This window comes from Acanthaster planci, linkage group LG04, assembly GCF_054643075.1.
Source record: "Acanthaster planci isolate LZ-2023a linkage group LG04, COTS_SCS, whole genome shotgun sequence".
Taxonomy (NCBI): Eukaryota; Metazoa; Echinodermata; class Asteroidea; order Valvatida; family Acanthasteridae; genus Acanthaster; species Acanthaster planci.
In genome coordinates, this window is record NC_141780.1 from 9,694,482 (window position 1) to 9,712,920 (window position 18,439).

General features: G+C 44.1%; 1 protein-coding gene across 3 annotated transcripts in view; it reads left to right on the forward strand.

The window, feature by feature from the left end:
* Positions 1–18,439, forward strand: part of LOC110988713 (microphthalmia-associated transcription factor-like) — a 117,850-nt gene that overhangs the window by 91,953 nt on the left and 7,458 nt on the right. For all 3 annotated transcript variants that reach the window (XM_087136247.1, XM_022252492.2, XM_022252493.2), the window contains one exon: positions 6,350–6,497. In XM_087136247.1, coding sequence (XP_086992373.1) covers positions 6,350–6,497 — 148 coding nt within the window. The remainder of the gene's footprint in view (positions 1–6,349; positions 6,498–18,439) is intronic.

Genomic DNA, 18,439 nt, shown 5'->3' on the forward strand with positions numbered 1-18,439 from the left:
GCAAACTCAGTCTTTTTTGCCTACTGCGTTCGGCGTGATGTATCGGATGTATTTTCAGTTGGGTTTTTTAATGACATGTCACTTGCTGTGGTCACATGGTTATTAGGAAAATCAGCAATTAGACTGTCCATGAATGCGCATGCAGTAGCAGTCAGGATGTCGCAGTGGATGTAGATGTAGTTAGTGTGCCGCGCCCAATGTCCAAATCAAACAGCTGTAAGCCACGGCTACCAGCATAGATCAGTGTGTCATTTCATGCCGTAGCCAAGTGATTGGGACATCGCCAGAATCTTACACAAAGTGTATGTAGGTTTCACTGTGATTCATCGAATGCGCAGAGGAATTTTTGCCCAATTTCACATGTGCTGTCACTGCTTGAAAGGGTTCTCAGGATCTTGAAAAACAGAGACCCAACTCAATTTAAAATGTCTAAAGCACCCATCGGATAACATACTGGACCACAAATATCCCACATTTAAGTTTACAAGTATTAGGAGGAAAAATGATGTTTTGGTCCACTTGGTCCTTTCCAATAACCGCAATGTACAAATTTTGTTTTTCGGCCCCAAAATCCAGACCGGTCCCTCTAATTCCACGAAACTTGACGTAAGATGTCGTTAGCACCCATTGGATCTCATACTTCCCCACAAAGGTCCCACGTTCAAGTTTACAAAAATTATTGAGGAAAATGATGTTTTGTTCTACTTGATCCTTTCCAACCAAAGACGTTTTCAAACAATGTACACGTACAACACCTTTGCACTTAATTCACGTGGTTTCTTTCATTAAGATGCGTGAACATTACACTGGAACATTAGTGTACGCTGGTGTTTAATAAACAAAACTGTCCATTCTTGAAATCTGCAGATCTTGGCAAAATATTTCAGTGTTTCCGAATTAACAAGGTCTTGAATGCCATTATATTTCTTCCGAGTGATTAGTCAGGCTGTACCACTGCCAGGGCTGATACTTGTGATAGGAATATGTTGTGACTGACTGGCCAAGGACTGTTGAAGTTTGCTGAAAAAATTATATCTGACAAGATACAAGTCACATGGTACATGTTTACAGGTGTAAAAATGATTATGCGAGTGAAAAAAGTCTGTCAAAAAATGGTAATATATCAATTTGAAAACAGCATTAGCTGGAGAAAGTGTTTGAGAAAACTTTGGGGAAAACAACGCAATGTACGTGGAAAGTTTCCTGTTCCCTTTATCCCCTAATGCCACTGCAGACCTAAGACCTAATAAGCTTTTCAATCAAAATTAAATCAAAGACACGAAAAGTAAAACAAAAGCACTGGCGTGGGGAAGGAATGCACAAGCGTGAACTGCCAGGACTATAAAAGTATAAGTGCATGTACCGACAAACACGTGCTTGAATGACACGTACATGTACTGTGGTTGTGTGCATCTCCATGTTATGTGCCTACACAAGCACAAGCAGGGCACCCCAAAATCTATCTTACAAAATGCACAAGAACGGGCACAAGCACAACTGGCACGCTCGGTAGTCCAGGCAACATCCAGCGCCAGACGGCTGATAGCTAGCCTTATTAGGGTCACTGGGTGGGTGTTCGCTCTTGCGATAACCGCCTGATGTTCTTTTAGGTATTATACTCCCATCGCCAACCCACCTCCAGGATACGTTGCCACTCTGCATATGTAGGCTGGGCAGGGGTATGTGAATGCAAGAGACTCCTTCCCTACATGGAGTGGGTTGGGTGTCTTAGTGATACTTACCCTGCCCAGCCGCTCCTGCCCGTCCTTCCCACTTTGGCTCTGGTGATCTTACCGCTTCGAAAAGGATGAACATGGCGGCAGGACCGCAATGCATTGTGGAGGGTCAAGGGGCAGAATACATAATCAAGTCTTTTCAACGAATTGTAATGGACACTTTGGAAATTTGCATATGTAGGCTGGGCAGGGGTAAGTATCACTAGGAAACCGAACCCACTCCGCGTGGGGAAGGAAATAACAAGTTCATTGAATGTACAAGTTTCAGGACATGTTATATTTTGATTCCTTGAAAAAGTAGCAAAATTCCTTGTACTGGTTTTACCAATTGGGTCAACCCTTGAAAAAATGACAAAAAAGACTAAGTTTCTGGAATGCATTACTTTGAGGTTGTTGGATTTTCATCCCTTGAAAAAGTACCAAAATTCCTTGTACTGGTGTGAGGAGTTCAGTCATAGTCGGGAAATGTATTGTAGTGAAGTGATGATCTTACCTTTTTGTGAGTTTTGCCTTTTATTTGATTGGAAAGAGTGGAAATTTATTTTACTAGTTTTATGAGTTGAACCATTTCAATGAGAAATGAAAGGAATACACAAGAAGAGAAATGACAAGAAGAAAAATAAGAGAAAAAAAGTTCTCTGCAAACATTTGTCTGTGTGTATTTCTTTGTGTACTTGTTTTAACGTCCCATAGTTTCAAAAAAGTAGCAAAGATTAGATGCAACAGCGGTCCAAAAAAGCACACTTTTAGACCCCAGGTTTTATAGCATGACTCCTTTGTCCATCATGGCCCGCACGCATTCAACTGTTTACATTGCCCTGTGCATGGACAAAGCTTTCCATGCACTAACTGCATATTACACCGTGGGGTCTTGACCATCAATTGCTCTGCATTGGAACACCGCAGTATAGCAACGTGCTGGGTCAATGCCCGGAACAAAAAAGGATAATGCAACACCACACAATGGAGGCTCAATACAGAGTGGATGGTGTGGCTGCAAAACTGAAGGGTCAGTGGAGCTTGCTTGTCAGGCTAGACTCGCCACAAGCCAATCATTCTATGAGGTTTACGTGTTCATATGAATTTGATATATTTAATATGAATTTTTGAAAATTTTTGAAAAACGAAAATATGAAAAACACAACCCCAGCAGCACATACATGTACAATGGTTAAAAAAAGTACCTGGCTGCAAGTGGTTAAGGACAACTTCAAACTTGGCTGATTTTCTAGCAGTAGCTCGTTTCTCAATAAAGATAAAGTCAAATCATCTTTCTCTAGGTTACTAGGAGTCTTTCTTCACCGTCTCCTATTTTTTCATTTCTCTTATTGGAGTATCTTTCTTTTTGTACTTGAAAGGGATTTTTTCCCACTGTCCAGCCCCCACTGCAGTCATGCTGGGGGCCCCCTGGACAAAAAAGGTCACCTCTGTCTTCAAGTAATTCATGAAGTTTTCTTTGCCTATCTATATATACCCATAGAACTATTGTTCAGGATTGGGTGTGATAAGCTTCCAATGTTATGGCGTGAATTAAATTCCAGGTAACCCTATATGGGAAAGACCTTCATCGCAAACTAACTGGTAGCCACAATTGATTCAGAGGACAAACACTTGAACAATTTCTTGTCCCTCAGCTCCACACTGGTCAAATCCTGCTCTGCCCTCTGCTCAACCCTCACAGGCAGTGCTGGAAGATGCAGACCTGAAGGGAACTTCAACACTGCCTCCTCTCTCTTGAGTCTGACTACATCACTTCTCAAGTGTCCTCATTGCCTGCACTTACAGGTGCTACCTACAGTAATAAGGTCCAGCAGACATCTGGCCAGTCAGATGAATACCTGTGTCTGTCCTTTCGGCTGCCCACTTGGATTCGTGTCTGCCTTTTTGCTCGGCCCAACTCATTATTGAACTCCACTCTTCTTCCATAATTATTACATGTGCATGCGGTTCCTTTTACAGTCACTCAACCCCTGTCATCACCCAGGCTTCATTTGTATATCTGAAATTGTCTTACTTCACGTTCCAGCCCACCCAAGGGAAGCTTCATCTATGTCAAAGGAACTTCTGAGCTTCAATCCTGTCACTTTGTCAGTGCCTTAGGAGTCCTCACCTTGACAGTTGTTACCACTTGCTCTCACCAGCTAGCCATTCCCACAATTAAACACTTTATCAACTGGCCCTTCATAGGCAGATGCACTGTTGAAACTGGAGCTTACTTTGACGTCACATATAAACTTACCAGCTGTCCTGGATTCTGAAACAATCTCATGATTCCTATCCTTACACATTCTCCGACTTATGTAAGTTGGGCTCAGGTCCTCTGCTCGGGCTTTTTTTCACATCATCTTTTTTTCAGCTCATCTTCAGCCTGAGGGCAAGCCTGGTAGACTTGGTTCCTCTCTGTCACCTTTATAAGGTCCCATCTACAAGCATTCTCCTAGCCCAAATGTGACTTGATTGTCTTCCTTCCATACATGATGGACTTTATCCATTCACACTTCTTGTTGGCAGTTGAAACCAAGGATGGACCCCGGACTTTTGATTTCTACTTGTCCTTCCCAAATTTCACAGAGTACTTCCATTCCTGAATTTTCAGATTTCAGGGACAAGAGTACTTTGCTTATCACATTGTCACTCCAGCAGATAAATCACCAAGGCGGTACGCACTCACTACACCTTGACCTTTAGACCACACAGATGTTCCTTGGAGCTTTGGCCTCTGGGATTATCGGAAGACGACCCATATCCCAAAGCCAACACCTGCTTTACAAGTGTCTGCTCCCAGAGAAAGACTGACCCAGTAGAGCAGACTCTGCATCACAACGTGACTGAGTCAGTCTTGAGACACTTGATACTCTCTAGAATCTCCTCACCATAACCTCCTCCTGACAAGTGAATGCCTTCGACGCAGTGTACCGGTACATCCCATAGGGAATAAAGCAACACTACAAGATCTCTCACTACATGTAGTGAGGTAGATTTTATGCTTTTTCAATACCTGTCGGACTAGTTTGAAGTAGGGCCTTTGATAACTAAGACCATTGAAGCTATGACTTAAGGTTATAGGATAGGAGTTCATTGTAAATTAAGCAGTCACACTTCTCTGTCACAAAATCCTATTTTCCTTGGGGCAGTTCTCAACCTCACATGGGGCATAGCAACCCTGCCTGAAGAGTGCATCACCAATCTTTGGCAGTGCAGAGAAGACTTCTCATCTTCTAATTTCAGGCAGTGCCAGCTAGAGTGTGGCTCTAAAGATGTACTGGGACTTGAGAGCAAAGCTAGTGGGCCTAGTCCTGTGGTGTCAACAATGATTGAGACCGCTACACCCTTTAGCATGCTATTGCTGAAACAGGACACCATCAACCAGTTTAGTCCCACTGTCCTGATGTTAACAGTAGAGAGGCTTCATCAAGCATTTGGAGGGATATTCAGCCGCATCTCCGTTTGTTGGCAGACAATTGAAATTTAAAAAGTAGCCTGCCAAGATGATGATCATAGCCAGTGTCACCGCCTCTTGACAGGAGCCTCTCCACCCTGACTGTAAACATAAGGACAGCTGGACCAACAATTTCATGGAACTCAATCTCCTGGAACTTCAAGCAATGTACAATGCCTCCATCACTTCCAATCAGTCAACATATAGTAAAACAGTGATGGCCTGATACGACAATACAAGAGCATAAAAACAGCATCATTGGAATAGCATAATTTTTCAAGGGAGGATTCCATATTTTTTGCTGGGAGGTTTGGTTTGTTTATGGGGGGGAACTTAATGCATTTGTTACCATTGGTGAAGCCATTTAATCTCTTTCTTTGTCCCTTAAGTGCCATTAACTGCTTATTAGACCCCTAAATGATTGATACCTTGCAGAGGGCTTTAAACCTTTAGAAGTAGGCTCCTTAAAGTAATTCCAAAAAAGAAATTAATTAAAAAAAAAAAAATTGAAATGGAAGTGAGAAGGGGGGTTGATTGGCATGGTGGGGTGTTGTTCCTGTAGTTACACAATATTGTACCAAACATGGCTGAGTTGTATGGGTTTGTTTATACTGGCCTTAAAATTCTTCTGTGCAGTTTTACGATCATTTTCAGACTGCTTGAGATGATGTTACATTTTTCTCAACAGTATTGTGTCATCCTAATACTCATTGATTTTAACATTGACTTTAGATTAGGCCATCTAACAATCGAAATTCTGCCTTATCATCTGCAGTTCAGAATTTGCTTACTGTTTCTAATTTTCTTAATTTGAAAAAGCTAGTGACATTTTACACTGTGATTGTAATATACCTGACAACCTGGGTTGTCAGGTATATTACACTCTTGATTGTAATGTATATGACAACCCAGGTTCTGTGATGGATTTGTTATTTACAAATAGACCTGATAGGCTTTTGTGTGAATTCTTTGCTTGTAAGTTGCATCATTAAGGGAAATGTCCTTAATAACTGATAGAAGTTCTGTTAATGAGTATTCATATATAGACCCTCAACACATTACTGGGGGGAAATTTAAGTCACACTATTTGCCTGAACTGGTGGCATTACTCAAAGTAAAAGCAGGTTTGCTCTGTGTGGACATTTATTCATTTTATTGTCTTCCTTTTCCCAAGTGACCAGAGGCAAAACAAGGGAACTATTTTGAAGTGCTCTGTGGACTATATTATGAAACTGCAGAAGGAGCAGGCAAAATATAAAGTTGCTGAGGAATACCAGAAGAAACTGCAGTCTGTAAATCGGCGCATGATGCTCAGGATTCAGGTACAGTTTGTTTGTTTGTTTGTTTGTTTGTTTGTTTGTTTGTTGGGGTGTTTGTTTGTTTGTTTGTTGGGGTGTTTGTTTGTTTGTTTGTTTGTTTGTTTGTTTGTTTGGTTGGTTGGTTGGTTGGTTGGTTGGTTGGTTGGTTGGTTGGGTTGGTTGGGTTGGGTTGGGTTGGGTTGGGTTGGGTTGGGTTGGGTTGGGGTGGGTTGGGTTGGGTTGGGTTGGGTTGGGTTGGGTTGGGTTGGGTTGGGTTGGGTTGGGTTGGGTTGGGATGGGTTGGGTTTGGGGTGTTGGGGTGTTGGGGTGTTGGGGTGTTTGTTTGTTGGGGTGTTGGGGTGTTGGGGTGTTGGGGTGTTTGTTTGTTGGGGTGTTTGTTGGGTTGGTTGGTTGGTTGGTTGGTTTTTCTAGTGAAGGCCTGTAGGACTTGTAATTTGTCACAGTAAATGGACATAAATTGCAGAATTTTTACCTTTGGAATGAATGCAGAACCAAAAACGGGCTCTGCGTAATTAGTGGTCAGGTCCTTTGGATATGTATAACCTTTCAAGAACTTCATATACATTGAACAGTCCTTCATTTTAAGAAAATCCAGGAGAGCTATAAATTGCTTTCCTCAAATCTCTCAGGAGAGCAAATCCCTCTCCTTAAAATAAACCAATTAAAAGAAGTGGAAAATGAGGTCAAACCATTGTTTGTACCCGGGGGGTCTAGCACATTCCATTTTTTGGTGAGGTTATTCACAAGGTTCCCTTGCATTTGGGCACAGTCTTTTACGCTCCTTTAGGAGTGTTGAGGAGGGCAGTGGGAGTGCTTACGTGATTGCACTCCTTTACAATGAAGGACTGATTGAAGTAGAATATTACTCAAAGCCCCACTTAAGTGTGGGTATGCCCTACTGCTTAGTTCTAGAGTGTCATGACGTGAACATAATATGTATTTTTCAGAGGGTCAGAGCATGAAATTACGGTCGGACATCGTACATTTTCCTAGCACTTATTTTGCTTGTCCAGTCAAAATCAAAGATGCTCGGGCAAATTGTCCGACCAACATATCAATAACAGCTCTTAAAATATCAACACAATATGTGGGATTATGGCATCCAATTTATTATAAGGTTTGTGTTAGAATTACCTCAATTACGCCCAAGGCATTCATTAGGACTGATCGCTCATCACCAGCCCATGTCACCCAATGCCACATGTGGTTGAACACACATGTGTAATTGTGTATACTTTACTTGCAAAGACTTGAAATCACCCCATAATTTTTTGCATTTTGTAAAACGTAGGTCGTGCTGTCAATCAATGTTCAATTTTCCATGGTAAACCATGCATGACACATAAACTGGGTACCAGGCAATATGGACCAGTAGTGGTTGGCTGCATTCTGCACATTTCCTCCAGCTCAACCCTAGTGTGGTGCACATGCATTATATTTCTGTATACGCAATGGGTGTATACCCTCATTGACCCATGGGTCTAACTCCTGCCAAACACAAGTAGCTCACTCGAATGCAGCCCTTAGTCACGGCTTGAACATGTTCCGAGTTAGACTGTTTCCCAGTCCCTGCAGTCTGAACAAAAATAATAATAATAAACCTTTTATATAACATGGCAGATCAAAAGCTGGTAAAGGCAGAACAAAATTGATTGTGTGATGACATTTTGTCTGAATGCTTTTGCCAAGATGCAGTGCATTCAGCCTACCCACAAAGATTGCAGTCCCTTAGGCCTTAAATTTTAGAGTCTACGGCGCTCTACCTACCCAAACAGTCACTACATATGCAAGTTTCCCATGTGCGTATTATTCATTCACTGAAAAGATTTCATCACCCGTAATGCATCCTGACCTCCCACAATGCAGCGTGGCCTCGCCGCCATGATCGTCCTTCTTTTCTCAGTGCCGTAACGTAACGGACGTGTCTTTCGAGGCATCTTCGATTTATCGAGCTTCCATTTTTGCTACACAGTTCTGTGTCGATTTGATCACCTTTCCTTCCTTTGTGAATAATGTATAACCTGCATTTATCCATTTATTGGTAAGAGTGTTCTTTTTGTGTTCTTTCTTCAGTTTTCTCGTATGTGCACCCTGCAGGTGTTTACCATCGGTACTACGAGGTTTGTTCCAGCTACACTGTGTCTACCCTACCTGTGAATTATAGGCCTTAGCCGTTTGAATTCAGGGGATCGCTGTCAGGATCTGTCATAATCCCCTGTCTTCTCCGGTTACCAGGACAAGGAAAAGGCCTTGCTGTCATCCAGAGGGTTCCAGCCAGGATCTGGCCAGGCCGGTGGTTCATTCGGCCCCACGGAGCTGACGGGGAAGCTCTGTGGTTGACTGCGGAAGACCCGAGCAGGGACACCGCCAGGATCTGGCTAGGACCCTGTCTCCTTGGTCAATTGCTGGCCTGGTGAGCCAGCAGGGACTCCCAGAGAGTACCCCCGTCAAACGTCTTCAGGGCCCGTTCCGCCATCGTGAGGTACGCCTGACGCCTTTCGCCCAACATGGCCCAGAGAAATCCACACAACGTTCCAGCCAGCATTTCTTGGCAACACCAAACAGTACCACCCGCCGTTCAACATTGGCCTAGAACTCTACTTCTCTGGCATTCCCCGGGGTGTACTCCCTCTGAGACTGCTCCTCAGGCATTCCACGGCCCTGGCTGCCACCTCAGCTGCCGGGCCATCCGCCACTGGGTGCTTCAAGCACACTGTGGCTCGGGCTTTTTATGGGCTTCACCGGGTCATTGGACCTCATTTCTCCTGGTCCTTCTGCCTGGAATTCTGTAGTTCCTGTTGACCTCGACCGGGAACGCACCCGGGCGTTCCACCTCTCGCGGCTGCATCTGCATTCCGTCTCTCGCTGCCCCATCTGCCACCTCTGCTGCCAGGATGCCCATCGCCTTAGCTTCAAGTCACCGCAGCCCATCTCTGACTCATGCTTTCAACTAGACATCATCGAGCCTCTTCTCCCCTAGGCCCTCTGTCCGTAATTCTGCAGTTCCCGCTGTCCTCGACTGGGAATGCACCCTAAGCGGTACGCCTCCCGCAACCCCGTCTGCTACCTCTGCCGTCAGGTCGCCCACCACTGAAAAAGGCAAGCGCTTCTTATCTTCATCAAATTCCTCGACCACCACAAACATACCTCTGCGGCTTGAATGTTGGCCTTCCAGCCCATTAATGAAGTTCCGACCTCCTTCGCTCGCTGCCTTGGCGTTAGACCGTAATCAGCCTCCACCGGCCCGGACTCGTTTCTGGTGGAGCAGGCCGTTCCACCCATTCCAGCCGCGAGCCATGGTTACATCGGGCAGGGATCCACTCTGGAATCGCACCAGCCAGGCATACTCCATAGGGAGCATGCTGTTCCCTACGGGGCTGCGCATGGCTCGGAACGAGGCACTGCCCTGTCCCCGACCAGCCAACCAGCATTGTCTTCTGAAAAGAACAAAGTTGATTCCATCAGCGCCCTCACTCCGTCCAATTGCCGCCGCCTCTGTCTTCTTCAGCAAGACATGATTCAGGTGCTCAGCCTGCCATTAGCTGCTTCACTGGAGGAAGGCAACAGCCATGACTTGTTCAAATGACATAGCACGACTGGAATCTTCTGGGACAATTTTCCAAAACTTCACGGTTGATCATTCATAGCCTCCCTTCCAGAGGAAAACACCAACCATGCCTGTGCCAGTCAACCAACCATCCCACGTCTTAAGACACTCTTGCTATGGGGCTCCCATTCGTGAACTAGGCTCTTTGCCTTGGCGGACCGCTCCCCCTTGTCGCCTTCCCTTTGTCTAGGGCCTTCAAGCAGAACGTCTTGGAGACAACTAATCTATCGAACACAGTGGAACACTGTTAAAGTAGGGTCCTTTGAATTTTACAAATTCCTTGTGTTATCAGTTACGAAAAATAAAGATGAATAAAAAAGTCCTTGTCATAAATATGACCTTGTATTATAAATTATGAGTATTATAAATGCTCATCCTATCTGTCTTCGATTATATATGTATTGTGAGAGTCTTTGGGCTCCCTCCTCAATGAATATGAACCACTACCCCACTTTTCCAGGCGGCCTTTACATGCAAATGCAACCTACCTAGCCTCTGACATATCTACAACGTGAGCATCCAGACATAATCCACACGGTAACACTTTCCAGGCCAACTTCCCGGATCATTGCCCCACTGAATATGCCATCCCATGTGGACACCCCCCCCTGAAAAAATCCAGAATCTCTGTCAAAGCCTTCTGGAGCTACTCTGGCTATTACCGGCAGGCCCACCCAGGCCACAGGGAAGTGAGTCCATGCTTTACCTGGTAATCTCTAATGACCGCTACAAGTCTAAACCTACCAGCATTCGAGACTACGTTACCAGGCACCAAGATAGACAGGAACAAACAAATAACGTTTTCCAGGCAGTCTTCCTATCTTTTTCAGTTCTGTCACAGTAAATTTGTCATCGTGACGCAGACCTACCGCTGCGTCTCTTCAGTCCACATCCCCAGACATCCAAACCTGACGTTCTTCAAGCCGTTGGGATTTTCACACCCAATGACACCCTGTAATCCAGGGGTTTCCCCAAGGGGCCCTGTGAAAAAAAAAATTACGAATCTATTTGCACTGCGTCTCACAATGTACAATCCTGCAATCATTGTTCCACTTACTTACATGACCCCACGTGAGCACAGATTGTGCTGTGTGGCCCTGCCATAATGCACAGTGCACACTGTCCAAAACGTGTTTACTTCAAAGTGAGTGTGTCCAAAATCTTTTTACTGTGACTGTTAGGAGGTCTGTCAAAAGTAGGTCTGCTGTGAGTCCCTTATTATTTGTTGTGATAGTTTCGCAGGCCTTCTCTTCTGATATTAATGCACAGTGTGATCAAATCCAAGTGAGAGAATTCTCTCAGACCCTATTCATTTCTGAAATGCATGCTTTGTTTATTTGTTTTGATTTTTGTTCATCCGCAGAGATTTTTTTTGAGCGTAAATTAGCAGTTTCGTCCAGTCAAGGTTAACATGTATTCTTCACAGAGTGAGTTCCTATGGACGCTCATTCTGTTACTGTATTCATATTGCAAACGTCATGCGATCTGACTCCTATACGCCGGCCATTTATTTTTCACACATGTGTGAAAATGATCAAAGTTTTCGCGGGGTAGGGAACACAGCTTACCAACAATGTGACATGAATGTCTTCTTCAACACCCTTTTGCATATTCAGGTGCTATACACTGCTGCTAAAGACAACTTATATACTGCCCCGCAAAAGATATAGCGCACCTCGGTTGTATTTTTCAGTTGCTGATTTTTTCATAAAATATCTCAGTTTGTCAATAAATTTACCAACCCGTGTCTTGTGTCATTATTTTAATCAAGGAAATTCATATTTCGAAGGGTCCATGTTGGTCCTATGTTTCCATTTAAGAACGATGTTGCGACAGCATTTCGCGACTGTGTAAATCGCCATATTGAAAGACCTCATTAAATATTCATGAAGCTCATCAATACATTATAGTGGCATTTAAACCAATGGCAACAAACTTTGCACAACAGGAAAAAACATTTTCTGAATATTTATGAAGTAAAAGTTGACCCCCATTGAAGGCTATGGAAACTGGGAATTCTTGTGTTTTATAAAGGGACTATTTGGCATATGAATCCTTTCATTCGAATCTCAGAGCTGAACACAATGGCCAAGAAAATGCCCCTGACTGACCACCAAAAAGGCATGATCAAAGCTTGGCACAGGAAGGAATTTCGAAATGAGAGATAGTTAGGCGACTTGGCATCAGTGACAACACCGTCAGGACTAATTTACAGAAGCTGGTGGAAAAAGCATCCATGGCAAGTCTCCCAAATCTGGCCATCCAAGGTCCAACAGTGCACGGGATGACCAATTCCTTGTGCGGACATGCCGCCAAAACTGTTTTCTTTAATGCCCCGAAGCTGCGAATAGAACTCGCCCAGACTGGTGTCGACGTCCATCACTTCACCGTGTCTTGTCGCCTAGCAGCAGCTGGCTTGAATGGTCGGGTAGTAAGGCACAAGCCCCGCCTTTCAGCTACCCACAAAGCAAGGCATGTAGCCTGGGCCCTCGAGCATCTGGCGTGGACGGCTAATGACTGGAGCCCCGCGTACTTTGGAGCAATGAGTCGCGATTCCAGCTGTATCAATCAGACGGTCGCATTTATCTCAGAAGGCTGGTGGGGAAGGAGTTTTCGGAGAACTGTGTGGTTCTGTTAGTTAAGCATGGAGGATCTGGCATCATGGTTTGGGGCTGTATGAGCTCTGCGGGCACCAGTGTGCTGACACGGATCACGGAGAATATCAACGCCGGTGTTTACGTCGATATTCTCCGCGACCACATGCTGCCTTCTGCCTACGGTTCGATCGGCCTTGACTTCCTGTTTCAGCACGACAATGCCCCCCCCCACACTGCAAGAGTTGCACAGGAATTCTTGGCCAATCCAACTCCCAACTTCATCACTGAAATGGGGGGGGCAGTTGGCAGTTTGAGGTAATGGAGTGGTCAGCCCAGAGTCCTGACCTCAATGCGTTGGAGAATCTTTGGAACGAGCTCAAATTGCGACTCCCTCGTGAGAATCGGAGGCCTGAAAGTAAGGAGGAGCTGTTTGAAGCTCTCCAGCTGATTTGGGGTGGAATGGACTGCCCTTTCATCCCCAATCTCTTGGCTTCGATGCAAAGAAGGTGTCAAAGCGTTATCGATGCTTGTGGAGGTTTTACACGCCACTAAGGGCCGGCAACCATTAAGACCCGGTTTGAAAAGGGCCCCGTGGTAGCCCACCCTGTATAATGCCAGCCCGGTATGCAGGCTACTCTAGGCCGGTATCAGGCCTGTCTGCACATTAGCATTTCTAAGTCCCTGATGAAAGGCTTCCCCCGCAATGCTTCCACAGATGAATAGGGGTCTAAGCGGATTAGTGTAAACATTGTATAGAACTGAAGGATTGAAAACCACAAGCAGGTTCCTTCTTGGATAGATTACATGTACCAGTACTTGCAAACAATAGACCCCAGGATGGAGAAGTTCGAGATCAACAACCAGTCCAGCATCCCAGGCCGGTAGCCAGGCCGGTATGAAAGGGGTTTTTGCAACAGGGCGAGCTTACCGGGGGGCCCTTTTCAAACCGGGTCTAAATGGTCGCCGGCCCTAAACTGATCCAGGTCCTTCGTGTTTATTGGCTTGCCATGGGTGCTGTCAAATTGGATTTTGCCACGTCCCCATTGACTTTGTATACGCAAAAACAGTTCAGTTCCTTTTTTATCATTTTAATAACTTTTAAGCATAAATATGCAATACCAATGACAATTTTATTGAAGCATACACATCATTAAACATTTCTATAATGCTTTTGTTTAATATTTTAAATATTACACAAGAGTAACAGTGAAATATAATGTTCACTTATTGGTTGAAAATGTGTACAAATTCAATGGGCTGAAGTAAATATTGAAAATTCAATAATAAATCACAAGATGACGTCATCATGACGTCATTTATTTAGTATAATTTTTGTATCAAGGTCTTTCTTGGCTATCACTTTCAAACATCTTAAAGGTTTCAAAATAGTGCCTTGAAAATGTGTACAAAGTCAAGGGCTGAAAACTACTCCTTTCAGATGATTTCACGTGATTTGCGTTTAAACTGAGTGAAAATTATGAAATATTATTTGATATTGATACTCTTGGGTATACATGTAATCAAACGAAGACAAAAAAAAATAATTTTTTTTCGTTCTCATAGCAATTCTCAGTTGAAGTTCAGGACTTCTCTCATTAAGATCGATAATATTGCGCAGCAGAAAAACGTGTACAAACCAAATGGGAAAAACTGCTAGTTTAATCTCATGCTATTAAATCACCTGTGCACTGTGGATTAATCAAACTACCAGTACCATTTGCCGATCAAAGAAAACAGCAAAATGTATTCGGCCCTGATGTCAGGGGTGAAACTTACCCGGATTTTCATTGATTTTCCATCCCTGGTGAAAATGCTTGTTATAGCTGGCCCTAACTTTCGTGCTGTGTCATGTAAAAATTGTGAGCAGAACGAGCTGACGTGAGTAGTCTATAGAACAGATCCATCTACAGACATCACACACGGACACGACTTAACGCACGCATATAAAAAAGACCCTCTTCCATTTTGGGTAGAATAATGCCTTGAACGAAGACTAGAAGCTGGATCTCTCATGCGCATGTGCATTGCAACTTGTCTGACCTGTTCTGTTTTGAGCCGCGTGTCATGTCATGCTGTCAAGCCAAATAATCTGCTTTTCATCCAACAATAAGCAACATGTACAAAGTGGTAGACTGGTCACACAATATATCAGAACTGTCTTTAGTTGGAAATGGTTGGAGGAGAAGGATTGCAACAGAGATTTTTTGTCAGATTACGTCTGGCAATTTGTTCGTGGTACAGTGACAGACTCAAGTACAGCTCTATTTTCAGATAAGAAGGACTTGAAAAACCATGCCAAGTCAAGAAAACATGGCAAAATACGCGAGGTAAGGAACAATACACGTACCATTCCAGCCGTTTTGCAGCCAGGTGGGCCGTAGTTGACTGTGTAGATGACCCACCAGCTGCTGATCGTGTCCCAAGTAATCCAGCTGCGTATGAAAAGACGCTACTGGCATTCACCGGGAAAAAGGAAATTATGCAGCACCACTCTATTCTGGGCTCTCTTTTGCAGGGCTGCAGGCCTGGTCTGAATACTCAGGTGTCAATGAAGGTTGCCCAACAGATTAGAGTAGCCACTAGACAGTCGTTCATGTGGGTGTTCGTGTTTAAGCGAATCACAGTAATGTTGTCTAAACTAAAGACAGTTTTCTCATAAGATCCTTCTGAATCTTTCATAAAATCGACGGATGAAGACTGTGAACCAGGAGAGTCATAAGTTTAAAGTATTATGCAACCTGTACTTTGACCTATTCCTTCATGCTTTTATTCAAAGTATGTACCACTCCAAGCAAGAAATTTAGCTTTTTAACGCAGTTGACACTAATCCGCTTAAATCCTCATCATTCATCAGTGGAGGGCCTGGGAAGTAAACTCTCAACTCAGTGACTTTGAAATTCCAATAGACCAGACCAGCCTGTACAGGCCGAGAAAGGCAGTAATACAGGCCGAGGATCATACCGGCCACAAAACGGACAAGCTGTAGAGATACCGGCCGGCAGTGGATGTCACACCTTACCAGGTAAACAGCCATGAATGTATCAAAGGCTGACACTCATTTGTCCCATGAATCAAGTTTGCTTGTTTTAGGCTCTGTCGAACACAAGAACATTTTATCATCAACAATAACAAGTACAACTTCAGTGGGTTTGTGAGACTGCAACTACTTCCGGTGCAATATCTACAAAGGAAACTGACATGTCAACATACACATGATGCCAAAATCTTCTTCTTCACTGCTTAGAAAACAAATCCCTTAAGCAAAGAAGTGGACTCAATGTGCAGGATAGGTTTGGGATTCCCCGAAATGCCATCAAATGCAGTTCCTGATTCAGTACTAACAGGGCAAGCCAAAAGCCCAGCATTCTCTCTTGACCAGAGTTTGCCAGTACTTGCACTACTGCCCACTGCATTTGGTTTGCTGCTTCCTGTGCCCCAAGCATGGGACGATTGTGTCTAGAGCACAACGGTGTATATTGAGGGAGCTGGCACCGCTGAATAAATTGGCAAACTACTGCTACCTGTGTAAAATTGGGCCCCATGCATTACTCCTACCCATGGGTTAACTAGGCTCCCACGAGTAATGCCAGCTGTTGTAAATGATGGAGAAGTAACGACAGGACAACAGGGAATGACTGTCCCTCCCTGCTGTATTATCTGTACTAAACGTACTCATGAATGGCACATTATGTGTTACTTTACGAATTCTCTGGCACCTTGACTGCCTCAGGCTGGTTCCTGTGGTGTGACGAGACCACAGGAGGCATAACAGCCGAAGTACAGTTTACCCGTCCAGTCACTCCGTCACTACCCGCTACAACGAAAAATGTCGGCATCACTTCAGTTGAGAATGCTGCAGAATGTGCAGGCTGACTCCATACTACCAGCTTAGGTGCAAGCTGGACTGTATTGGCAAGCTGATCAGGCATCCCCGTTGGTGTGCACTGGACTGCATTCGCATGCTGACTGGAAATTCTGTGCTGACTCGTCATTCCCACTGGTGCATGTTGCGCCACATCTGTAGTCTGATGTGTTCTGCCCAATTGTGCATGCTGGACTACATGTACATTTCCAGCCTGACTTGGTAACCCAACTGGTGCGGGGAGTGCCGTCGTTGCCAGCCTGTAGTAGATTCGGCACCCCAAACTGTAGGGGCTGGGCTGCCGTTGCTTCCTTATGTGATGTCTCATTGGCACTTGTCCCGCCTTGGCTTCCTCCTAGAACATTGTGGCATTGTCCCTCCTGACGTGCCAAGTCCTGTGGCACTGCGCACGGGGTATTGTGAGTTCTCTTATGGGGCTGTGTTTCTGCTTTAGGCTGTGTCACGCCACCTGTGTGCGCCTGGGCGTACCATGCGGTATTTCCTCCTTCACTGTTCTACTCAGGACCCTCACGGAAAAATCCTCAATTACACTTGCAAAAACTCGCTAGACAATTTCCCCCCAGTCTGTCTATGAAGTGCGGATAATGTCCCCAGAAATTACATTTTTTCACCTGTAACATCTTTCAACACAGAACTAAAAGAAAGAAAATGGAAAAACATATTCACAAATGAACATTGATGTTTAATGTATGATGCCATTACAAGTGGCGTTCCCAGAACTGGCCCTGGCTCTTTACATGTGCTTCCACTGAACCCGATACACTGATTGGTTAGCAATACGTCTTGGCATTGTTCCAAGGAGTGCTAATATCATGTCCGCAAAGTTTAGTATCAGACGTGGCAGCAGGCCACTTGCACAAGAGTCAAGTAATGCTTTTCCCCTTATTGGCCTATTCTAGGACCCATCTAGAAATTCACCTGCCTTGAGACATGTGCGGTACCCTGAAATAATGCACCCTTGAGTAACAGGATTAAATCATATTTTAGCCATCTCAGCAGGTCGCGTTGAGTCTCATACCCCTTATTAGGTAAAATGTCATAGTGTGATATTCGGTATTTTTCTTACATTATGACATTATTAATGCCATCTTTATTGCATGTTAATGTAGTCCGCTCACAATCTGGAGCAAAGCCCAAGATCATGTTGTCATTGTTTATCTGGTCAGGTAAATCAAAGTCGAATTAAATTTCCAATTTAGCCCTAAAAAAAAAAAAACTAAATTACATGTTCTAAATTTGATACAATTTTATCTTAAAGTTTTGCACACTGGGGACAAACATCTTTCACAAAAGGGAAAGAAATGGAATGCTGTTACAGTGCTGGCTGTTTACTGAAGCTGAAGCATATCATGTAGAGCTACAATGGGAAATCAGCGTTGGCAATAACAAGTATTTACTGATAAATGGTTGTTCAACAAAACTGGCCTGAGAATTTATAATTTTTATTTCTTCCAGTAACCCCAGAAGTTTATTTAAGATGTTTATTTAAAGATCCAGTGACATTGCCCATTTATTTATTAAGAAGTACATTAAGGTGCATGTAATTTTTTAAAATTTTAACCTGAAAACAGTTGTTTGCTCTGCTCTCATAAGGAGTGGACACACAACTCCTCCCCCCCCATCAGTGATGTCGCGATGCTTATGAGACTTGTACTAACCAAGAATAGTTTCTCCTTCATGGGCAAACACTATCTACAGGTACATGGCACAGCCACATGTATGGGCATCCGCATGGCTCCCTCCTTTGCTTACCTCTTCATGGGTAACCTTGAAGAGCGTATGCTTACTTCGGCAGCACGCTGCCCTTAGATCTGGTTGAGATACATTGATGACGTATTTTTCATCTGGACCAGTGACG